The following is a 25215-nucleotide window of genomic DNA, read 5'->3' on the forward strand; positions in this document are numbered from 1 at the left end:
TCAAGAAAATTCTTAATAAAGACTCATGGTTGTCACAACAAGAGAATAGTGATTCTTTGAATATTTATTTGTAAACATTTCCCTCATGGAAAAATGAAATAGCTTTGTTTTTATGATTCTAATTCCAAAACTTATTTTCTTTTGCAACTTCTTCACAATGATGTTTGGAGCCTTGCCCGTCACTTATTGTAGACATCTTTTCTATATTTAGTTGCTCTTTTAAAATGAAGTTTTTACAAAACATGTAAATAATTGGCTTTTCTAGCCCAAGTGACATCTCTGTTTAAACTGGAAGCTCTTTGTAGTCCCATGGCGATTAAAAGCATACAAGCAGATGAAGTTCTGTGACCTCTGTTCAGTTCAGGCCGAATAGAGAAAAAGTCCACGTGGCAAAAACCTTAATTTTCCTTCTCTAGTAAAAGATTAGACAAATTAATTAAAAAAAAAAATCATGTACTATGTTTATGAAAAAAAAAGTTAGATCTTAGAAACTGTATTTGCATTCAGTGGTTATTGTGTTTACAACTTTACACTTATTTTCCCATTTAAAAAAAAATTACACATATTAATTATTATTATTAAGAATAAGATAAATTACTTTAGATAAACTCCATTACAATCTTCTCAAAAAAAAAAAAAAAAAACTCAATTACAAAATTATGAAGCCACTTATTATATTAGTTGTTAGAATGATTTATTTTGGGTAAAAATCTATAAACTAAGTCTTAAGAAATTAAAATTGTACTCCAACTAAATTTTATTATCAAAATTTTCAAGTAATTTAAAACAAAATTTAATATTTATTTTAGTTATTTTGTTTATTTATCATAATTTGTGTTTTTATATAGTAAATTTACAACGTGCTTTACACACCATCATAAATGTGTTTTTGATATATGATTCATTAGGTAAAAAGATGGTTTACCTTAGGTTAAAACTCATTAAAATTTCAAGTGATTCATTCATTATTAATTAATTATTATTACCTCAAAAAAATTTAAGTAATTATTAAGATGGTTTTGATGATATTAATAAAATATTTCCTTTTATTTAACTATAGTTTTTTATTAATCCTGGATATTTCTCAATTATTTTATGTATTACAGGCTGATTTGATCAACATTCATCAATAATATGCATTGGCTTTATTCTCAAAAAAAAAAAAAAAAAAAAAAAAAACTATTTTGAGTTATAAGGCTCTTGCATAGTGGCAGTTACATGAATTGAATTGTTTTTTTCAAGGTGGTCATTAAAAAAACTTAAATTAATAAAAATAAAACTTGAATATATCAACTACATCTTTTTCAATATACACAACCAAGTACTAATCATTAAATTACTGTTCTCCCAGTCAATTACCAATATCTTGTTGAAATAAGTAACAATATAAATAAAATGCATCATTTTTTTAATGATTTTTTTTTCAATTTGTTTTTGTATTCTTTAAATTAATTAGGATTAAATTGATGCAATGCTCTACTAATTTCTTTTTAAGGGAAATCATGGCCAAGAGGTTGACAAGTTCCTCTTTATATTAATACTCTTTTTATTTCATCTCGATCATTAATTAGAATGAAAAGATGAGACAAATCTCATAACCTAAGATCTGAAAGAAGTTTATTCAAGTCAATAAAAATTTGTTTAGAAGATGAATCTTACAATACAAGTGCTTTCTTTATAAGAAATTTGTCCATAATGCTAGCAAAAGAATAAAGGGTAAACTATAATTGCATTCAATATATTCAATTTAGGCATTCAACCGTTACATTAATTATATTCAATAAAGTATTGAAACATTATTTTAGTACATATATGTTATACAAAATTTGTCACATAAATTTAACAAATTTAGCTAAATACTACAGCAAACACTTACATACGAGAAATTATAAGATCCACATGGTGACTAGTGATGTGATCCACCATTCCATTAAAAAACTTTTACTTGTTTAAAATTGTTAGTTAGAAAAAAATTTTAAACAGAAATTAATTACTGACTCAGCAATTTTAAATAAGTTGAAATTTTTTGGTGGAATGATGGACAAATGACATGGTCCACCAGATGACTCTATAATTTCTCCATACATACTGCTAGCTATTTGAAAATATTTGTTTTTATAGATAAAAAATAATGATTTTAAAATATGTCTTTTGAAAACACAATTTAAAATATCACAATTAAATATTTGATTTGAGTTTTTGGGCTAATTTGTTTGTTTATGCAATTTTTGAGAAGTGCTATATCCACAAATATTTTTACAATAAATTAATGAATCTAATTTGAACATACCACTGAAATTACTTTTTTTATTTACTAGTAACAATCAATAATAACCTGTCATTTACAATTTGTTATGAAAGTATTATGGAAATGTTGTGAACATAGCATTTTTTTTTTTTTTTTGCAATTTTTTACTTTAACCTTCAATGGACCAAAATTTTGGTAATTTCAAAATTTATTTTTAATGGACTTAAATTTTTATTTATGACATTCAAATTTTTTTTTTTTTTAGGATGGTCAATTTTTTTTTTCTTCTTCTAGGGTGATCAACAACTCATTAATTTAAAATTAATTTTTTTAAGGTATATATAACCTTTTTATTTTTGGGATACAAAGGTAGATATAACTGAAGAACACATGGAGCTGCCCCTGCTCTTGGCAACTATAGTTTTTATTAATCCATGGCATTTTATTTAAAAAAAAAAAAACAATTTAGGTGGTAGTTTTTTAGTGTTGTGTGTGTTTTTTTTTTGGATAAAGTTAGTGTCATATGTTGATGACTAGGAAGGGAAGTTGTCAAGATGATAAATCCTAACAAATTGGGGAATTACGGAGTTGTGTGAGAGATTTTAGGATTTTGAATTACGGAGTCATGTGAGAAATGGTATATCCACAATATTTTCACAATAATTTTTAAGTGGCAGATTGTTATGGGTTGTTATTAGTGGCGAAAAAAGTCATTTCAATAATAGGTTTACATTAGATCTAATAACAACAAACCACCTATAATTTATTGTAAAAATATTATAAAAATGTTATAAATATAGCACTTTTCTTAGATAAAAGATAAGATAAAACTGAATCTTTCTTCTAGTTAGCACTTAGCAAGCTACTCATACGTAGGGTAGTACTAGTATATCTTGGCCTTCTATAATCTATATCTGTCACAGAAAAATTCAAAAAAAAACTTGATCATTCAGTAAAGTGAAGGGAAATCAGGCTAAAGTTCATTTCTCAGAATAAGCAAAAGTGTGTCCATGGCTCCCATGGTCATTGCCAAATCTGGTGGCGATCCAGAGTTCCCCGCCAAGCTTACAACGCAGGTCATTGTTTGTAGTGTTATTGCAGCCTTTGGTGGCCTTATGTTTGGCTACGATATTGGCATTTCAGGTATGTACTGTCAACCATATCAATTATCATATATATATATATATATATATATATATTTAAAGAATACTTGGATACAGTTTGCTAGATCTAGTATATTAGATTACAATTAATCATATTTATATGAACCAATACATCACATGTTTGAATTTAATTGTTTTTAAAAAGGATAATATTATCTATACTATACTACTAGTTTTAGTTTGTTTTGGTAAATGTCTCTTATACACACTTACTTACACATGCTATACACACGGCACTTATGCATAGAGAAATCGTGATTTCAAGATACGATTTTAATTCACACTTTTGCACAGAGAAATCGTGACTTTGTACGGTGTGTTGATTAGAGTTTTAATGGATTGATTTTGTTGATATAGGTGGAGTGACATCAATGGATGATTTCTTGATAAGATTCTTTCCTGCTGTTTACGCTAAGAAGCACCAAGTGAAAGAAAACAACTACTGCAAGTACAATAACCAATATCTCCAGCTCTTCACGTCTTCACTCTACCTTGCAGCCATTGTGGCTTCGTTTTTTGCCTCCAAGGCATGCAAGAAGTTTGGTCGAAAACCGACAATTCAAGCCGCTTCTATATTCTTTGTTGCTGGAGCCATCTTAAACACTGCTGCTAAAGACATAGGCATGTTAATTGCAGGAAGGTTGTGTCTTGGCGCTGGAGTTGGATTTGGTAACCAGGTAACACTAATATCACAAACATGCATAGGGGCAAGTTCTTGGGGAAAAAAAAAAACGCAAGTGTGCTCTTAGTGACGCCTTAAGACCTAAAATTTTAATTTTGTCATTTTAAACACCATCTTTATAAGTTATTTTATATTAAAAACTACTAACCATAACCTGCTTTTGGTCTCATTACTTCAATTCCCCTCTCTTAAATATTGTTTTCATTATTTCTTATTTATGTTTAAAATTTTTCTTTTAGTAAGCAACTAGTTGAAAACCTGTGAAAATTTAACATAATATGATTTTATCTCTCTTTTATTAATTAATTTATAAATATGAAATTTAATAATTATGATAGTCATTAATATAAATATATTATGATTGTGTTTGTAAATGAAACTATACTACTAATATTAGGTATTTTAATATATTTTTTTGAGAAGATATTAGGCATTTAATATGGTTTTATTTGTTTAAGGAATTATATATTTTACTATTAAAGAAAATATATTGTACCAAAATTCTAATGGAGGGATTAGTAATACAATAAAAATAAATTAAATATAAAAATATAATTATATAATGTTATGTAAAATTATGAGGTTTTACAAATTTATGTGGCACAATATTATAAGTTCAATAAAAATTCAAACTGTTTCAATTTGATATATACCATAGGTTATAAATTATAGATATGTTTTGTTATCCTCTCTCTTATGTGGAGAAGAAAACACACAGTAAAACATGTTTTTTTTTTTCCTTTTCGTGTAATAAACCTCAATCAAAATTTTCCTTCCTCTAGATAGGTTGTTCTGTTATTGGAATTTAAGTACTTAAATTGTCTTAATTTATAAAGTCTGGGCTTTGATATAATAAAATTAAAGGATCATGCTAACGGGTGCCTTTAGGGTAATGGTTAACAATTTATTTTAAGAAAGTTTTGATACAACTTTTATGGGAAATAAAAAAAATTGACAAAACATTAATTGTTTTTTTTTTTTTTGGAGACTTTTCCCAACATTAAATTTCTTAATCACAATTCTAAAACTCAAGAACTGTGGATTTTTTTTCTTTCTAACTTTTGATTTTCTTGGGAAATTTCAATCAGGCAGTTCCATTGTTTATATCAGAAATTGCTCCGGCCAAACACCGGGGAGGCCTTAATATCTGCTTTCAGTTTCTGATCACAGTGGGCATTCTATGTGCAAATTTGATTAATTATGGTACTTCACGCCTGCACCCAAATGGTTGGAGGGTCTCACTAGGTGGTGCTGCTGTGCCTGCTCTGTTCCTTCTCATTGGATCCATCATCATTGTGGAGACACCAACTAGCCTTGTTGAGCGTGGGAAGAAAGACAAAGGCTTGGAAACTCTCAAGAAAATTAGGGGTGTGGACAATGTTGACAAAGAATTTGAAGAACTTTTGCATGCCACTGAATTGGCTAAACAAGCCAAGCACTCTTTCAGGAATCTTATGAAACGCTCTAGTAGGCCTCAACTTATATGTGGCACAATTCTACAAGTCTTTCAGCAGTTCACTGGTATCAATGTGATCATGTTTTACGCCCCGGTACTCTTTCAAACTATGGGGTTTGGGGGTGATGCTTCACTACTATCTGCTGTGGTTACTGGTTTGGTTAATGTACTATCAACATTGGTTGCAATTTTCACAGTTGATAAAATTGGAAGAAAGAAATTGCTTGTTGAAGCTGCAATTCAAATGCTTATAGCCCAGGTAAGCAAATTAAACATAGAAACAATTAAAAGCATGAGATAGATCTTAAAAGCTACATGCATGAATCCATTGTGTAAAAATACTCTATTCCACTCTTGAGTTTTAGTCTACCACATGTCATTTTATCAGACATGGTAAAAAGAGTGGGACAGTGGTTTTTTAGCCATCAACTTATACAATTAATGGACTAATCAGCACTAGAATTTAATGTATTCTATTTCAGATTACTTACTGGAAAAAGAACTTAGATTCCTTTTGGTAGTAATTTGGTTTGAAACACACTCTAGATCATGACAATTTGATTAATTGCAACTGCAACAATATGGTCAATTTTAATATTTTGAGTAACTTGTAATGTTAGAATATTCAATTGTCATTTTGTTTTGTGCTACTAGCTAGACTTACAACGCTCAACTTTGTTTCTTGTAGACCATGGTGGGGGCAGTACTAGCAGTGCATCTGAAATCTACCAACGCTATGCCAAGTAATTATGCAATAATTGTGGTGATCTTGATCTGCCTTTTCGTGTCTGGTTTTGCATGGTCATGGGGTCCCTTGGGCTGGTTAATTCCTAGTGAAATTTTCCCACTCGAGACTCGAAATGCCGGATTTTTCTTTGCTGTTAGCATGAACATGGTTTGCACCTTCCTTGTTGCTCAAGCATTCCTCTCAATGCTATGCTCCATGCGATCTGGAATCTTCTTCTTCTTTGTGGTTTGGATTATTATAATGGGCACATTTGCTATCTTCCTGCTGCCTGAAACAAAAGGAATTCCAATTGATGAAATGAATGAAAGAGTTTGGAAAAAGCATTGGTTCTGGAAGAGGTATTTTGATGATGAGGATAAGGGAGACGTGGAAATCCAAGCTAAACCAGAGGAAAACTAGCTTCATCATGATTTTTTTATTGTTTTTGTAATTTTCTTAAGCACTATCTTGTTGTTTACTACTAGACTTGAATGTCATATTTTTCAGTGTCCTTATTAGGTAGGAATAAGCAAATAATTTTATTGGTTAGTGGCTATTGAAAAGAAGAACTACGACTGGACCTTTTCATTTCTTCCCTGGCCTCAGATTCTCAAAGTTATTAGATTTAGCTTTTGGTTTAATATTTGTGTTTGACTTTGAACAAGTGGGTGGTGAAAATCAAAGTGACCGTCGTCTTGCTAGATACGAGTATACGACTGAATTAAAAAAAAAAAAATATATATATATATATATATATATATACACACACTGAGATTTTGTTGGAAGAAAGTAAGATTTGTACTTTTGAATTTAATACACGTTACCAATGATAAAGAATGAATAACTTGCTGTTTGAGAACAACTTATTTAGCTGAAACTAAATTTTTGTTGTTGAAAGTACTATAAATAAAGGTAAAAATTAGTTGAAATAGTACGTGAAACTTATGAATAGTACCAAAAAGTGGAGTAAAACTCACGAACAATAGCAAAAATAAACTGGCAAAAATAGTCAATGTCAAACGGATCCTAAGACTAAACAATTTCTTCCCATCAAAAACCCAAAAAAAAGACTATACATTTTCTGATTTAAAAAAAGTGGGTGATGAAATAAGTTCATAGCATAGCTAACTCAGGTAAGGTTATCAAAATCGGAGATCCTACGTAGGATCGTGAGAGGTAGGTGGGATTGTGGATTGTAAAATTGAATCGTGAATTGTAGGATCGGATTGTGGATCGTAAGATCCTACATTATTTGAGAGAAAAAAAAAACACATTAGTATGTTAAATAATCATATAAATTATATATTCATTCATAAATTTGCACCCATTTGATGTAATTACTATACATCACTACATCCATTTGTAAGCATCATTTAAAGAGGCCAAAAACATCAAAACGTGACACTCTATTAGGATGTTATTTTTCATTTCGATTCAACTAACACTCTATCTCTCTACATTAGAATAACAAAACTTGGTCTATTGGAATGTTATTTTTCATTTGGGTCCGATTAAGCCTTCTGTCAAGTTAAAGAAAATTACAATAAACCAAGAATGTTTGGGATTATCAGAATCGTACAATCCTACCGATCTTGAACAATCGCAAAGATCCTTAAAAGATCCGGATCGTTTTGGGCAAGTAAGATTGTAAAATCCTAGGATTCAGATCGGGATTTTGACAACCACGAACTCAAGTGACTTTTAGCTAGCTCAGCCATTTGATTTTCTTTTTTTAAAAAAATGGTAAGAACACTCTCACTTCTTCTTTTTTCTTTGTGTTTTTTTTTTTTGGGAGGGGGGTTTAAATTACACCAACCTCTTTTTAGGTTTCATGGGATTCTTTTTCAAAATAACACTAAAACCTAAACAATTTCATTAGTTAACACATTTTCAAAACTTTTTAGCAAACTAACGTCTTAAGTTCAATATACTCGATTTTGTTGTGCTAAATCGAGTACATTGAACTCGAGTTGTATGCGCGGAAATCGAGCATTATAGACTTGAGTTCCATAAAGAGATCAAACGAAGCCGAAGAAACCCAAACTACATGAAGAAGAAAAGAAGAAAAACAAACCAGAATGAAGAAACCTAGAAACCCAGACTAAATGAAGAAGAAAAACAAACAAGAAGAAACACGAAGAAGAAACCCAAACAAGAAACACGAAGAAACAACAAACCACGAAGAAGGAACAAACCAGAAAGATCAAACCCAAACAGAAACTATGAAGAAGGCAAACCCCATAAACCCAAATCTCCCTAACCCAAACCGTTCAGCTCAGACTGAACCTAGGCAATGACGGCGAAGGTTCCAAGGGGTGGTGGCAGCGGCAATGAAGCTTCAGGCGAAGGTTTTGCTCTAATCGTTGTTTTCTTGTTTGGGTCTTTTGGGTTCGTTGTTTTTCTTGTCTAGGTATTTGGTTTGATGATGTTTGGTGCTCATCGCTCTCAGGGAAATTGAGTCTTAAAGACTCGAGTTTTGTGGAACTTGAGTTCATCACACTCGATATAGCACAACAAAATCGAGTTAGTTTGCTAAATTGTTTTGAAAATGCTAACTAATGAAATTGTTTGAGATTCAGTGTTATTTTGAAAAAAATCTCAATTTCATGAACCTCAAACTATAAATAAAATGACATTCTTCTTGAGGTTTGTATAATTATGATAAATTATTTTGTAATTCATGCAATGTACAGAAAAGTTAAACATAATATGAATTTTTTAAGATCTTTCATTTTTTGTGTTAAATATGAAATTTAACAAGACATGCACCACTACTCTACTAACTAGGGAATTGCACCCTAATCTCATCCGTTTAGCCAATTTGAGAGGGATGATGTGTTTTTAAGATCTAGTAATGATTTTTTGTGGGAAAATGCCACAACCCCTTATCAATGAAACTCAATAATTACCTATTCCAAGTTACTGGACATGGTATGTATTCATATACTGCATTGTTACTATGTGATTTTTCTTACAAATATTTTTCACTTCCTTAATAGCTTAACTTTTAGAATGCCTTTGACCAATCTATTGGTTTGTCTTTGGCTTAATTGGTAGGTTGGCCCTTTGTTATAGGTCTTTGATTGCTGAACTTGTAGTAAGTCAATCACCTCGCTTAACTGAAATCCTTGTTGTTTCTATAATCTTTGTATTAGTTTCTATTTATGAATTTAAACTAACATGTTATGGTGAAAACCCAATAGAAAACTAAGCATCATGAATAATATTTTATCAATAACAAAACACAAAACATCAATAGCTCCTATATATACTAGTTACCTAAGAAAGTAATAATGTGAATTGAAGCCCTTTTCTCTTATGTAAAATTTTGTTTTGTTTTTTTTTTTTTTTAAAGAATCCATATAATCAATTAAAATTTGTCTTGTCCTTGAGTTTAAACTAGGGAAAAGTTTATGCATGGATTATATTGGGTTAAAAAACAATTTAATCCAACCTAACTCTTTTAGGCTGAGAAATTCCTAACCCTACCCATCGCAAGTATAAAAACCAACTCAACTTACATGGATTAGGTTGTCTAGCAAAACTATATGCAAATCAAGACAAATTATCCTCATTTTTTTCAAATTAATCTTCTAAAAAAGTTTTGCGACTAATTTGAATACTATAACCATTAAACTAACAAAGCTTAGCTTAGCTTAGCTAAAAATTAATTTGATCAAAACCCAAACCATCACTTAACCTAAAAATAGGAAATTTCAATTTAAAACCACCACTTTTCTTTAATTTTCTACCTAAACACGACATCTACTCTATGATAACTATTATTTACCATTAGGTTTCTTTTTAATGTAAACAAAATTTGAACTCAAATTTCTTATTTTACGATTAAAAAAAATATTTATCAATTGAGCTTAATGATTAGTTTGTACCCTCAAATAATAATAAAGTTCAAATAGCAAATCCCCATCTTCTCTCATCCCTTATTGTAAGTTTGTAACTATGAAATTGAGAACATTCATAAGACCTGATCTCATATTTTATTTATTTATTTTTTTTAAAAACCAAAATTTTATTTTTAGTCCACTTGTTTTTTACCTTTTTACATTTTTTCTTTTTGCTGAGTCACTTTTTACATTCACATGTGTAAAGTTTAATTTATTCAATTATGTGTTGGCTTTATTTCGTGTCAAATTTGCATGTAATTCAGCATTTAGAATCCTTGTATTTAGGTGGGAATAATATAAGGGTTGTGTGTGAGAGAGTGTGAAGATTTGATCAAGAGTGTGCAACAAGAAGGTGACTCGCGAGTGGTGACTCGCCAAAATGAAGCATATGTGTGAAGCATGTAGGAAGATGAAGAGTCAGGTTAGCTGGATCACTACAGGACAAAAAGTATAGTCTGGCCTAGTCTGGTAACTAGCGACTAGAACTCGCGACTCATCCCAGTCGCGAATGACTCGTCAGTGTACCCTGTTTTGCTGAAAATTGTCTTTTCACATTCCATCTCATACCCTACTATAAATACCCTTATACTCACGAAATATAGAGAATTTCTAGAGAGAATTTTAGGAGAGAAACCCTAGAGAAAAACAAGATTAATTTATCCACAATCTTATACACTTGATTCTCCAAATTCCTCTATTTTTACCCTCTCCATTGTCATACCCATGAGAGGATCATAAACTAAATTCTTACCTCACCAAATTCAGAGTAATGAGAAGGTTCTTAGTGTTTGGGAAGCAGTTCAAGATAGAACCAATTCATATTGGTTGATGCAATGGGCTAATTGCAAGATCTGAAAAGCTAGAGAAGACACGGTTCGGCGTAACCTTGTTGGAGCAAGAAGCTTGGAGGGCTTAGGTGCATTGGGTAGATTAGGTTTGGAGGCTCTATTGCTATTCATGTATCCCAACTGATTTTCTAGTGGATCATTTACCGCTTGGAGAGTGGCGGAGAGGTTTTTCGTCGAGTTTTTCGGTTTCCTCTTCGATAACACGTACCGGTGTTATCTTATGTTTGTATCTCTCTTTCCCTTACTCTTTACTTTTAATTTCTACTGGTTGTGATTAATTAAGGGCTTAGAGTAGTTTGCTAATTTGGGTATTGCTTATATTTCATATTCCGCATATATATCATTTGAATATAAGCTTGTACTGGAAAATTTGTATTTGAGGGTCTAAACATTTACAAGTATATTATACACTAAATGAGTTTTTAATTGGTATCAGAGCGGGTACACCTTGTCGGATTTCTATATCCTTAGTGTGATCCTTGACCCCTAGGATGGATAGGTCTTAATCCCTCAATGCACCTCCCTTCTTTGATGGGAGTAATTATGCATTTCGAAAAGTATGTATGCGTACATTTTTGTGCTCCATTGATGAGAGTGTGTGGGATGCTGTAGAAATTGGTTGGACAAGGCCTGAGGCTGCCAAATCCACTTGGGATAAGGCAGCTCTCGCGGGGCTAATGCTAATAACAAAGCACTTAATGCTATATTTTGTGGTGTCTCACTGAATGAATTTCATAGGATTTCTCATGTGTCAATTGCTAAGAAAGCATGACAAATTTTGGAGACTACCTACGAAGGCACCAAGAAGGTGAAGGATACCAAGTTTCAAATGCTTACCATTCGGTTTGAAGAATTGAAGATGAGTGAAGATGAATCATTCGACTCATTCTATGGAAAGTTGAATGAAGTGGTAATCGGAAAATTGAACTTGGGTGATAAGATGGAAGACTCCAAAGTAGTAAGAAAGATCCTTAGATCATTGCCGGAAAGCTTCCGAGCCAAGGTGGCCGCCATTGAGGAGAGCAAGGATCTTGATGAGATAAAGGTCCAAGAACTTATCGGCTCTCTTCAAACATATGAGCTCACTCTACCATCTCAAAGGAAGAGTAAATCCCTTGCTCTTAAAACGATCAATGAGAGAATTGAAACTCAAGATTCCTCGAAAGAGGACAATGTTGAAAAAGAGGTGGCATTCCTTGCAAAGAACTTTCGCAAGTTCTTGAAGTTCAAAAAGGATGGGAAGTCCTTTGAGAAAGGAAAATTCTCCAATTTCAAGAAAGACAAGAAGGACTTCAAAAGGAAAGATTCCAAAGACTCTTCTCCTTCTCAAGGAATCACTTGTTATGAGTGCAACGGGCATGGTCATTTGAAGAAAGAATGTCCTACCTATTTGAAGGGAAAGGGTAGAGCTTTTGCTACAACCCTTAGTGATTCGGATAGCTCAAACTCCGAGTCTGAAGAAAGCTGTGATGGGGAAGGAAACTACTTCGCTTTCATGGCCATTGCACCCATAGATTTCTCGGAAGATTTAAGTACTCTAAAGGAAGTGGAATCTATTGGTGTTGGAGATGAATCTGATGATGATGAAGAAGAGTGCGTTTATGAAGGAACAAATATATTGCAAGAATCCTACAATGCACTTGTTGAAAAGAGTGGAGAATATGTAAGAGTGGCTAAGGTAGCCATTAGAAAGATGAAGAAAGCCAAAGAGGACTATAAAAGCATTCTCGCGCGGAACAAAGAGACCAAGTGTGAAGTTGAAGGGTTAAATGAAGAACTAAACAATGCCTATTCCAAGATAAAGTTTCTTAAGCTTGAGGTTGTTCAAGCAAATGCCAGAGTGGAGCATGTTGCTTCCAAGAAACTTGATGAAGTGCTTATCTATCAAAAGCCCTCTTCGGATAGAAGTGGCTAAGGGTATACTGGAGAAGGTAGCTCAAACTCTAAAGTGCCAAAGGAAATGAAGTTTGTCAAGGCTAAAGAAGCATCAACTCCTCTTGTTGACAATGTAAAATCTGAAAAGAAGCCAAATGTGGTGAATCATATGGTGTTGATGAAGTCTTCCAAGCCAATTGTGGCTAAGCACAAAGCAAGATAAAAGTCTCTTCCTAAGAAACAAAGAGATCCACAAACGCAACATTATTGCCGTCATTGTGGAACCCTAGAGCACACTAGACCAAATTGCTACAATCACCATGTCAAAAAGTCTTTCATTTGTTTTACTATTCTCTGACAGTAGCTGTAAATTGTACGTTGAAGTTGTTCCTAAAACTGCTTTTAAGTAGTAGTATTATTAGGTTTCAAATGCTGTCGTTTTTCTGTAAGTCTTCAAAGGTATCATTCAAACCACTGGCTAGTCGAGTCCAAGTCAAGTCAATTCTATGTTTTTTTAGTAGAATAGAGAGACATTATTAAACGCGCTTTGCTGTCTCTGAGTGGGAAAAGTCTGATAAACTAGCACCAACAAGGTATCAAATTCATATATCCTCATTGTGTGGCTAAAGTTCTTTTATGTAGGAGACAATTCTTGAACTCATTCGGTTGACTCAAGTCAATGTTTGGAAAATATTTAATAGACATCAACTTGAAAAATATTCCTATAAAATTTCTGATATTTATGTTATCACCTATTTATTCCACTGGTTCTGTGGTCATAGTGAAGCTCACAAAGCCTGCTCAGAATGGGGAAAGTGGAGGAGGACATGAATTGCATTTACAGAGATCCCAATGAACCCGTAGAGGCTCGTATTAGGGACCTTCTTTCTCGAATGACTTTGAAAGAGAAGGTCGGCCAGATGACCCAGATTGAGCGCCGTGTTGCCACCCCTGATGCCATCAAAGACCTCTCTATCGGTACACACTCACTCTCTCTCAGTCTCTTTAAAGTTTCTTCATATTTGTGTGTATGCATGTATGCACTTGTAAAAGAAAGTTCTTTGCTTTTTGTACAGTAAGTTATGTCATTTGGACTTGCATGAAATGACACTTTTGAAATTAATAAAACACTACTTTTTTAAATTTAATTTTATTGGGTAAATTACGCCAACCTCTTTTTAGGCTTTACAAAATGACCCCCCACCCCCAAAGTTTCATGAAATGACACTCCCCCTTTGAAGTTTTTATAAATGTAATAGTTTAGTGAATGAAACTAGAAGTAGAGTTACTGCCAAATTAGGAATTTGGTGAGACGTCCTAGAATTTAAAGGCTTTTGTTTATGTAGGACTAATACAGAGTACATGGAAGGTAAGTTTAGTATAAGTAGAAATAGAGACAAAAGAGTGGTAAAACTTGATGGCTAAGAGATACTAAAGAGCGAGAGTTTTTGATATCTTACATCAATAATTCATAATTCATAAGGATGGAGAGATTGAAGAGAAGATAGAGGAAGGCCAAAAATAACATTAGTAGAAGTAATAAAAAATGACATGTCAATTAGGTTAGTAACAGAGAGTATGACTTCAGATTGAATAGAATAGAGAAAAAGAATATATATGATCGACCCTAATTAATATGTTGAGAATCTATAGTCAAGCCCAAAAAAGTTGGGACTAATACTATGTTTGGTTGGGTGGATTTTAGGGAAGATGAAAAAAAAAAAAAAAAAGCATTTTTTGTGAGTGTTTGGTTGAAGGGAGGGGAGGGAAAAAAAACTAATGGGGCCTGCGTGTTTTTTTCCTGGGTCTATCAAAATGTTTTCTCTCCAAATTGAGAAGAAAACTAGAGAGAACATAAATGGACTATAGAATCCCTGTGCAGCTGTGTTGTTGCTCATTGTTAACTAGGTTTTGCTGCTTCTTTTTCCTTTTTTTATTTTTTTAGTTTTTTCATTTTCTGTTCAACTGCTACTTTTTTTTTTTAATATTTAATTTCCTTCATTGGTTTTTGTTTTTTGTCTATACTTGATTCGGTTTTTTTTTCTTTTTCTTTTTTATTTTATTTTATAATTTGTTACTTTCTTTTTAATCTAGTAGGGATATAAAAGTAAATTTATAAAAATTATATTTTCTGTCCCTCCACTTTTCCACCCTAAACCAAACACCATGAGGAAAAACTAAAATATTTTCTATCCTCCCACTTTTCTATCCTCTCTCTATTTTCTATTCTTCCACTTTTCCACTCTTCCAATCAAACGGATCCTAAAACTCCGCTGTTGTTGTATACATACCTAAGGAGAGGAGTGTCATTTTGTCTATTGTTTAAGCTAGAGTCTTTTTTAAAAATGGAATATTGGGTTAATAAAATAATTGTTTGAGAGGGCATATACTTAAGTCACTCCTAACAGATGCATTTAGAGCATCTCCAACAGTCATTCTATCTCTATTTTTTCTCCAAAAAAGTCACTATTCACACACAAAAAAACCCCTCCAACAGCCTCTCTATCTCCATTTTTTTTTTTTTTTTTAGATTTGCTACAGTATCTCTCTAGTGTAGCTCCTCTAAGAGCATCTCCAGCAAAATTAGCAAATTTTTGTACTATTTGGAGAATGAACAGTGACTTTTATCTTTATCTACCTACTTTTTTAAATACACTTTCTAACAGACTCTCTATCTCATTTAAATATTATTTTTTCATTCATTATTTATTCTTTTTTTAACAACTACACATCTTCCAATATTTTTTTATTCAACACCTAATTATTATAATAGAAAAAAAGATTTGATGAGTTACTGTTCATGGAAAAAAAAAACCGGTTTTAGGTTTTAGAGAGGCTGTTGGAGCACAGTTTTCCTCTTTTTTCCGGTTTCACTCTCTATATTTTAGCTATGCATGCTCTATTGGAGATGCTTTAAACAATATCCTCCCTTAAAATATTGCCCGGTTGAATAAAAAATTACTTTTTTCTCTTTCCTCCCTTTCTCTTTCTTCATCACTCTCTTTCTCTCTTCTTTATCTCAACGGCTACAAAACACAAAATACAATCCAAACACGAAAATAATTTTTCTCATAAACCAAATGAAATAAGAAAAAAAAAAGAAAAAAAAAGGAAAAAAGAGAAAAGAGAGAGACCTGTTCATGAGCAAAAGAATTAATTCAGTCTCAATAATCACAACTAATTAAAATATTTAATTTTCCCTTAATAATCACAATGGTAACAACAGAACTATTCTTGATCTTTTCTCTCAAACATCTCTAAACTCAGTCTCATTCAAACATTCACAACGGCTACAAACACAACAATCCTTTCTCTTAAACATCTATAAACTCAAGCATAATAAAAAACACAATCTTAAAATTAATCAAATCATAACAATAAAAGCAAAAAAAGAAAAAAAAAAGAGACAGAAGCCATCTGACCCACGGTGGAGCAAGCAAGCAACCCACGGTGGAGCAAAAATGAGACAACGCCTGCCTTTGTCCTTTGATCAACGGTGGAGCAAGCAATCACTCGTTCTTAATTTCTTTGTTTCTTATCACTGTAGAGAGTGTTCTAGAATCAAATAGAAATAGAAAAAGTAAAAAAAAGAAAAAAAAAAGAAAAGAAAAAAAGAGAGAGAGCTAGAGAAAGTGAAATTGAGATCTGGAATGAACTAGAAAAAGAAAAAGAAGGGTAGATAGAGATGGGAGTGGGATAGGTGTGTGGTGGAGAAAAAACCAAGAGAAAAAAGAAAAGAAAAAAAAGAAACGTATGGATGTAATTAAGTTTGGAAAAAAAAAATTGCAATTAAGAAATGTTACTACAATATTTTCACAATAAATTTTAAGTAATAGATTGTTATTAGCTAATATTGGTGAGTAAAAAAATAATTTCAGTGGTGAGTTCAAATTAGAACTAATAACAACTTTCCACATAAGATTTTGATGTGATTCCTGTGAAAGTATTGTGAAAAATATTATGAATATAACATTTTTTTATTGAAAAATATAATTGTTGAGAATGAATATAGAAAAAATAAATGATGATAAAAAAAAATAAAGAATGAATGAAGAAATAATATTTAAATAAGATAGAGAGTCTATTAAAAAGTATATTTGAAAAAGTAAGTAGGCTAAAAGTAAAATGAACTGTTTACCCTCCAAAGTATAAAAATTTGAAAAGTCTGTTGAAGATGCTCTTATTATACATACCTGAGGGCATTTTGGGATGAGTGTCATTTCATGAAATGTTGGAGACTGTAATTTTGCGAATTCTATTTGAGTAAATGGAAGGGGAAAAATGTTTGCATTTGCTTTTCAGATATATAGGTGTCTATGTCTGCCCTTTTATGTTTCACTTATATGATTTTCCGTACAATTGGTGGACTATATATGCAGGAGGTATACTCAGTGCTTGTGGTAGTGGACCCTTTCAGAAAGCATTGTCGTCAGATTGGGCTGATCTGGTGGATGGGTTTCAAAAGTCAGCACTAGAGTCACGGCTGGGGATACCACTAATATATGGGGTTGATGCAGTTCATGGTCACAGTAGTGTTTATGGAGCCACTATATTTCCTCACAATATTGGCTTGGGAGCTACCAGGTTCGTGTTAGACGGACTTCTGGTCCCTGGGAATCTTACATAATTGTCACTTTTCAGTTTTTAGCAAATCTAAAACACACACAAGGAAAGTAAGAAGCAAAGCGGTTAGCTTCATAGCCTCTAAATTCATATATTGCATCCAAATTAAATCATCATATTTCATTCAAAACCAGCAGCAGCAGGAGCATTCCCTGCTTCTCCATTTAATTAATATGACAATGTTGGAAAAAAAGAAAATGGAATTTATAATTTAAATTTAGGATCCAAGGAAACAGGTCAAGGACAAGAGCAATGAATCAATATCCTTTGTTGTGAACCACTATAATATCTCACAGTGCCAGACTATGAACCACCAGCTTACTTTCTCTTTTAGTAGTTGAAACATGAAACATAGGAAAGAAAAATGATTTCATTTATAGGGAAGGTAAATGACAAAGAACTATTACAGTTAATTTTTGTATTTCTTTGCTTAAAATTTCTTAGGAGCCAAGTGTAGCTTCATAGCCATTTGTACTTTTGAACATGTGATAGGGATGCAGATTTGGTTCAAAAGATTGGGGAAGCAACAGCACTTGAAGTTAGGGCAACCGGCATTCAATGTACTTTTGCTCCTTGTGTGGCTGTAAGTATTATAGATGTACTTTTTTTTTTCTTGGCCATTGTTTGTTATGAAGTGGTTGTAATGGTGAACTAGTAATTCTAATTTCAGAGTGTAATACCATTCTGAGTAAAAAGCTTTCCCCAACAAACCGGCTTGGTGTAAACACGTATTTGTTTGCAATTCAGCTGATGGTTTCTAATTGGAAGAAGATTGCAGTTATTTACGAATGTAGCAACTGTTTATGTTTTGCAGTTGGCAATATCTGTTGATGATATTCACTTAGTTTTGTCTTTGAAAGTTGTCATCATCTTGATAATTTAGTTGATTCCTATAGTTTGGAAAGTAACAAACCTGTTTGAATGTTGAAAATTTGTGTCATATAGCTCAATAAATAACTCACAAAAAAGGGATGACTGATGCAGGAAGCAAGGAATTTTTTTTTTTTTTAATTTTGGGAGTCAATTATATTTTTATTGGTCTACTTATCAAAAAATGTTTTTATTGGTCAATTAGATTTTTACTCAGCTATTAGAAATTTTTATTTAATTTCTTAGATTTAAGGTTATTTTTGTAATTTAATAATTGGGATCTCCCAAATCAATTAAAATTAAGATTTCCTATGTCAGTTAAGATTAGGTTTAATCCTAGTATTCAATGTAAGGACATTGTTGTACTATGGAGACAATTAACATTTTGATTGATAATAAAATTTTGCTTGAAATTCTTCCACTGGTCTAGCACTGGCTCCAGACAGTCCTAAGTGTTGACTCCTAGTGGGTTTTTTTTCCTTTGCTTGGTGCTGACTTTAAGCAAGCTTAGGTGTTGACTAATTGATTTCCTATCCTTTATTTTACAGTTCGTTGACTCTTTAGGTTTTCTATTCTAGAGTCAAGGGCATTTTAGTAATTCCCCATTTTTTGTTATGGGCCTTAGTCATGGGCCATGGGTTTTCTTCTATAAATAAGTCTTATGTAGTTTATGAACATTATGTATGGGTTTTGGTTTAATTCAATTAGGATTTTGGTTTACTAGTCAAAGTAGAAGTCCTAGTTCTACTAGGAGAGGCTAAGATTAGGGTCCATGTAAGTGTCTTTCTGTACTCAAACAAGTAAGAGTCAATAGATAAAATTATTAAATAAGAGTAGCGTCTATACAAGTGTCTTAGGGTACTGTTCATAATACTATTTACTGGTTCTATTCACAGCACTGTTCATCATTACTGTTCACATATTACAAAAAAATCTATTTCTATATTTTTTTTTTCTTCTCTTTTCAACCATAAATCCAATCTTTTCTCGCTTGAACCCTAACCCCTCTTCTATAAAGGTTCCAAACCCCAAAATTTACAAATCCTCCTAAACCTTAACCCACCCCAACCATATGTAGAGAAATTCTCATATTTTTTCATATGTCAACATGTGTTTAAGAGTGGAGGGTTTTGTTGACAAGCTTCAATCGTAGTGGAGCAAGCACAATGTTTGTGGTTTTCTTGTCTTTGTTTTGATAATTCAATAGTGACAACAAGGATGGAGAATTTGAATCCTAGATATCTCTGATTGAAACGCATCTCAATCCACACAAGCTGATGGGTTTGTTTTGACCCATTAGGCTATCGCGATCTTAGTTGGAGTAGTCTTAGAGACTCGAGTTCTTGCGTTCTCTAGATCTACTTTTATAGAACTTGAGTCTGAGAAACTCGAGTTTCACATCATTTGTATGCCAGCACTGAAACTCGATTCTCAAAGGCTCGATTTTGTTGCTGAACTCGAGTCTCTCAAACTCGAGATACTAGTTTACAAAATAATTTCAAAAACGTGCTTATTAATGAAAATGTTTCATAAATCATGTTATATTGCAAATTTCCTCTCAATCTAGGTGTCATAAACTCTCCCACTTAAATCCTCGATCTCTTCGTCAAGGTCCACATTGTGGGATAGTGTCTTTGAGCCCTTATGGGACTATTAGGTTGTCTTTGATACTATTTATAACTACCTAAGGAAAAGCACTAGCCACATTGTGCTATATCTCTCAAAATGACTAGTCTAGTCACAATTGAAGCTCCTTGTAGTTCTTTATAAAGCCTAGATTGACCTAGTTTATGATTGATGTGACTCAACACACACCCACACAACACTCTCATCTAATTCGAATCAATATCCAATCAATTTGGGGTACTGAGGCGGGTAACTTCCTATCAGATAAAATTGTGGGTTCTGAAAGTTTTAACATTAACATGAGATGTATGCTTCCTATTGTAAAATCTTTCAGTAAGATATCACACTTGGGATTTTAAATTGTGAGCTGGAGTTTGAGAGTTTAACACTTTTAATAGAACATAGATTCTTATTGTTATTTTCTTATTTTTTTCTTTTTTTATTCTCTCCTGTAGAGGTTCGTTTTATGAACAGAATGTTGAGAAAATTAATTTACGTTTTGACAGGTTTGCAGAGATCCCAGATGGGGGCGATGCTATGAAAGTTACAGTGAAGACACTGAAATCGTTAGAAAGATGACTTCCATTGTCACAGGCTTGCAGGGCCAGCTACCCCACATACACCCAAAAGGCTACCCTTTTGTGGCTGGGAGGTATGAGGGGAGTCATTCATTTGATTCTATTCACAATTCTTTAAAAAACAAACATTTTATATCTTTGATTAGATTAACTCATTAGCAAATTCATTTTCCAAATAGAATATGTATCTTACTGGTAAAGTAAAAAACAAGACAATGGAACAACAATCTATTTCCTTTCTTTCTTTTCTGTTCAAAGCAATGAGTTTTTTCTTGGTCTTGGGAAGAATTTTTCTTGATTTTTTTTATCCCTACTTGTATTGTATTTGGTGTATAAAAACTTATGTTGTCCTCTTTCCGTATCTTCTGATTCTAAAGTAGCTATACAGCTAACAAAACTTCATACAACAAGCATTGTACTAGTACTCAACTTGTTTTATTCTTTCTTGAAATATCTTGATTGTAAATTCCTCTTTTTGATCAATTTAGATTTGGAATATTTAATCCATGCAATGAAATGGATCGTTGTTAATTCCTCCTTCTATAGCTGTCCATTGGATTCTTTCTCATAATCCTACATTTGATTCTAGGAACAATGTTATTGCTTGCGCAAAGCATTTTGTAGGAGATGGGGGTACTGATCGGGGAAAAAATGAGGGGAATACTATATTATCGTATGAGGACTTAGAGATGATCCACATGGCACCTTATCTGGATTGTATTTCTCAGGGAGTTTCCACTATTATGGCATCCTATTCTAGCTGGAATGAGTGTAAACTGCATGCTAACCGTTTTCTCCTGACAGAAATTTTAAAGGATAAGCTAGGTTTCAAGGTAAAAATTGTGATATTACTCATATTATGAAACAAATCTATTTCTTTCCTTGCCAATCCACAGTTTTTCATCTTTGGGTTTGGATATTCTACTGAAAAAGTAGTTTCTACACTTTAATTGATTATTTGCTAGATCTTAAGTCTCCAAATTTTATTGTTGATCAATGAGATGAAAAGATAAACCTATTTTGCTTTCACATTTGTTTTCTTTTCCTATGTTTTATGTGGGTCTTTCAGGATTTTTTTTGGGGGGAGGGGGAAGGCTATTAGAGAAATTGCACTTACAGTAATCAAATTCCTCTGCATCTCAATAATTCTTGGGTTAGTTTTCTGCTGCAGGGTTTTATTTTTTCTGATTGGGCTGGACTTGACCGACTTAGTGACCCTCGTGGCACAAATTACCGTTCCTGCATTTCCTCTGCTGTTAACGCAGGAATAGACATGGTAGAGATTGAACTCCAATTCCAATGCTTAGGTTGCTCTTTTGATTTATGTCTTCTTTGCTTGACTAAGAAATATGCAGGTGATGGTGCCTTATGATTTTAAAAAGTTTGTGGAGGGCTTGATAGATCTGGTTGAATCTGGCGAGATATCAATGGCCAGGATTGATGATGCTGTTGAACGGATACTTCGAGTAAAGTTTGTTGCTGGTCTTTTTGAATTTCCTTTCACAAATAGATCTTTGCTAGATACGGTTGGTTGCAAGGTAACTTTTGCAGAATTTCTGACATGATGTATTGACCTTTTTTGCCTGTTTTAATGTTCTCTTCAGAAATTATTAAAAGCTCTCCCATTTTTCATCAAGCTCAATTTGTATCTTTCCCTTGAATGTGTGTGTTTTTCCACTACTGCTTAAAATTATTAATTTAATTCACATGTAGATGGTATCTTGGCCCAGCACTCTTTTGTAATGCTAAAGCAAATCTTTTCCTTTTCCTACCAAGCCCTAGTCATTCTTGAACTCTAGCCTAGGTACTAGTACGGGTACAACACTGTGACAACAATTTTTTATAAATTAGCCCTTCCTAGCCCTTACCTAGGAAGTAGTGACATGGGTACGGTGCCCCAAATGAAGTGTCCATGCTTCCTAGACTCTAACCCTTCTTTCCAAAGCTTTACACTTCAAAGCCACAAATTCTCCTAGCTCTAAGCTTACCACAAGCACACAGACAAATTTCCCAATTTGTCCTATGTCAGTAGCAAATGCATTATAACTAGTTTCATTGTTATGAACTACAATATATCAAATTATAATGCATTGTGGAGATAATTGAATAATTTTTGTTAGCATCCAACTATAATATGCAAGTAAACTCAACTGAATTATTACTTTAAAGCTGAGATGAAGTTTTGGGTTTGAAATTTTCTGCAGTTGCATAGAGATCTAGCACGTGAAGCAGTCCGCAAGTCCTTGGTTCTGTTAAAAAATGGAAAGGATCCTAAGAAATCTTTTCTTCCATTAGACAAAAATGCTAAGAGAATTTGTGTCTTTGGAACACATGCTGATAATCTTGGATATCAGTGTGGAGGGTGGACAATGAAATGGTCTGGAGGCAACGGCAGGATTACAATTGGTACGCAATGACATTGTTATTCATTATAAGTATTAAGCTATATGTTGACTATCACAATCAAAGTGGCAAGATATTTAGCTTTCTAAGACTTTTTTAATATTTAAATTCATTGTGCTATTTGCTAAGATTTTCATTGTGCTAATTTTTATTTAACTTTGTAGGACTAGTTTTTTTTTTTCCCTCTTAGGTTCTGTTAATCACTGAAGCCATGTGGCATCTACCTTAACCCAGCCCTACTAATACAAAGTGAACTTTACAAAATTCATGTGTTTAGAGTCTCATTTAAGCTAGTTCTTGAGAAATTTGTGGCCAACCAGGAATGTCTATATGTATCAAGTTAATTTCACTGAATTGAATGCAATGTGGGGAAAATTATTGAAATATGCAAAGGCTTACCCAGTTCATTCTGTTTCTTCAGTGATATATGATTGTACATTTGTCATTGGTGGTGAAGAGAAATCATGCAAAATGTTACTATTTAAGCATGTCTAGGTTAATATCTACCCCTCAACACCGCGCCCCCCCCCCCCCCCCCCCCCCCCCCCCAAAAAAACAAGAACATAAAGAAAAGACCAGGAAAATTATCTGGGTATGTCCTGTCAGGGTTTCTTTAGTTTAATTGCAACAACATAGCTAGATCTTTTATTGAAACTTTCTTGCTAGTAGGTATCTATGGAAAAGAATTTCATACATTTATATATATATATATATATATATATATTCCGTAACTCCTGGATGCACATTGGAACTGAATTTATGATGTCATTGGATTTTAGGCACAACCATCTTGGATGCTATTAAAGCTGCAGCAGGAGATGAAACAGAAGTAGTTTATGAGCAAAATCCATCAGCAGACACCTTAGCACGTCAGGATTTCTCTTTTGCAATTGTAGCTGTTGGTGAAGAACCATATGTAGAGGGCCTCGGTGATAATTCAGAGCTTGTAATCCCCCTCAATGGAACTGACATAATAAGTTCAGTCGCTGACAGTATCCCCACATTGGTGATTCTGGTATCCGGAAGACCTTTACTTTTAGAGCCATTGCTTTTGGATAAGATAGATGCTCTGATTGCTGCTTGGTTGCCTGGAAGTGAAGGAGGGGGAATTGCTGATGTTGTCTTTGGGGATTTTGACTTCAAGGGCCGACTACCAGTGACATGGTTTAAACAGGTTGAACAACTGCCTCTGCATATTGGAATCGATTCGTGTGACTTTTTATTTCCCCTAGGCTTTGGGTTGACATGCAATAAGGAGAGATCTCTAGACTGAGTTGTGTAACCAAGGCCGGTCATAAAAATAATTTATCAGAACCACTTATGCAGAAACAGCTGTAACATGATAGATAGATTTTGGATAGAGTTTCCTCCAAACTAGTTTGAAGGAAAATTCCTCCAAAGCACAACGTGGCGGCTCAAATGACCATCCACGTGCACTTTTAGTCATATAACCTATTTAATGACTCACGTTATTTAAAACATGTAGATGGTTTTTATGAATCGCAACATAATGAGATGGAAGAGATTACTCCAAACTAGTTTGGTGGAAAACTCTGCCTATATATTTTCTCTTACTATCAAGGTTGTTTGTACTTCATGTATGAATTCACTCAATTCTCTTCCTATTCTAAGGCAGCCCTATGTATCAAAGTTGTCTGTACTTCATGTAAGAATTCACTCAATGCTCTTCCTATTCTATGGCAGCCCCATTTCCACTGAATCCTAGTTGTTCTCTGTAAACAGGGTATGAGGCCCTTTGGTTTTTGTTGAAGATGAATTATCTTTGTTGAATAAGGGTAAGCAATTTGGCCATGATCAGCTGTTTTATATGGACGAGTGTTTATAATGGATCCTCGTGTTAGCTTATTATTGTCTCATGTATTACAATCTCACATCCCCCACAAAATTTTAAGATATCAACTAATGTCTCTTCTTTTTTATCGTTCTCACTTGTCCTGAGGTGCCTTTAATCATGTTATAGTCTGATTTTATTTTGCTTATAGGGGTATGGATTGATTGGTGGCTGTATTTACTAATGTTATAGAGATATTTGTGTTTGATCAATTGGGTGTGAAACTAATTCATAGGGCAGTGAACTCACTTGACTGGCAACTAAAAAAATGGGGGAGCTAACTAGCGTGTGGACTATTTAGTATTTATTTATTAGAATATATTAAGAAGGAGAGGGCCACAACAACCCATCTCCAACTT

The 25215-nt window shown here is 33.1% G+C and overlaps 2 protein-coding genes across 4 annotated transcripts; both read left to right on the top strand.

Moving 5' to 3' along the window:
* Positions 1 to 3090: 3090 nt before the first annotated feature.
* On the top strand, positions 3091 to 6917 carry LOC115991785 (sugar transport protein 8-like). The gene is made up of 4 exons (XM_031115740.1): positions 3091 to 3391; positions 3769 to 4088; positions 5182 to 5808; positions 6238 to 6917. The coding sequence occupies exons 1-4, from the start codon at positions 3259 to 3261 to the stop codon at positions 6694 to 6696; spliced, it is 1539 nt and encodes a 512-aa protein (XP_030971600.1). The 5' UTR covers positions 3091 to 3258; the 3' UTR covers positions 6697 to 6917.
* A 6658-nt stretch (positions 6918 to 13575) lies between these two features.
* LOC115985226 (beta-glucosidase BoGH3B-like) lies at positions 13576 to 24833 on the top strand. Of its 3 annotated transcripts, none has more exons than XM_031108202.1 (9): positions 13576 to 13882; positions 17284 to 17488; positions 18020 to 18110; positions 20530 to 20675; positions 21191 to 21434; positions 21773 to 21877; positions 21984 to 22139; positions 22806 to 23007; positions 23784 to 24833. In XM_031108202.1, the coding sequence occupies exons 1-9, from the start codon at positions 13711 to 13713 to the stop codon at positions 24275 to 24277; spliced, it is 1815 nt and encodes a 604-aa protein (XP_030964062.1). In that variant the 5' UTR covers positions 13576 to 13710; the 3' UTR covers positions 24278 to 24833. The 3 variants fall into 3 exon arrangements, with proteins under 3 accessions (XP_030964062.1, XP_030964056.1, XP_030964068.1); XM_031108196.1 differs by having other exon boundaries at positions 13578 to 13882; positions 21957 to 22139; XM_031108208.1 differs by lacking the exons at positions 13576 to 13882; positions 17284 to 17488; positions 18020 to 18110 and adding an exon at positions 20386 to 20404 and having other exon boundaries at positions 21957 to 22139; positions 23784 to 24562.
* Positions 24834 to 25215: the final 382 nt, after the last annotated feature.

Source organism: Quercus lobata, chromosome 1, assembly GCF_001633185.2.
Source record: "Quercus lobata isolate SW786 chromosome 1, ValleyOak3.0 Primary Assembly, whole genome shotgun sequence".
NCBI classification, from domain to species: Eukaryota; Viridiplantae; Streptophyta; class Magnoliopsida; order Fagales; family Fagaceae; genus Quercus; species Quercus lobata.

Bases quoted from the DNA above. Each gene is read 5' to 3' on its own strand.
- LOC115991785 (XM_031115740.1), top strand. From the start codon at position 3,259: ATGGCTCCCATGGTCATTGCCAAATCTGGTGGCGATCCAGAGTTCCCC. The intron at 4,089-5,181 runs GTAACACTAATA...AATTTCAATCAG, and splicing joins GAGTTGGATTTGGTAACCAG to GCAGTTCCATTGTTTATATC. The intron at 5,809-6,237 runs GTAAGCAAATTA...TGTTTCTTGTAG, and splicing joins TTCAAATGCTTATAGCCCAG to ACCATGGTGGGGGCAGTACT.
- LOC115985226 (XM_031108196.1), top strand. From the start codon at position 13,711: ATGGGGAAAGTGGAGGAGGACATGAATTGCATTTACAGAGATCCCAAT. The intron at 13,883-17,283 runs GTACACACTCAC...CTATATATGCAG, and splicing joins CATCAAAGACCTCTCTATCG to GAGGTATACTCAGTGCTTGT. The intron at 18,111-20,529 runs GTAAGTATTATA...ACGTTTTGACAG, and splicing joins CTTTTGCTCCTTGTGTGGCT to GTTTGCAGAGATCCCAGATG.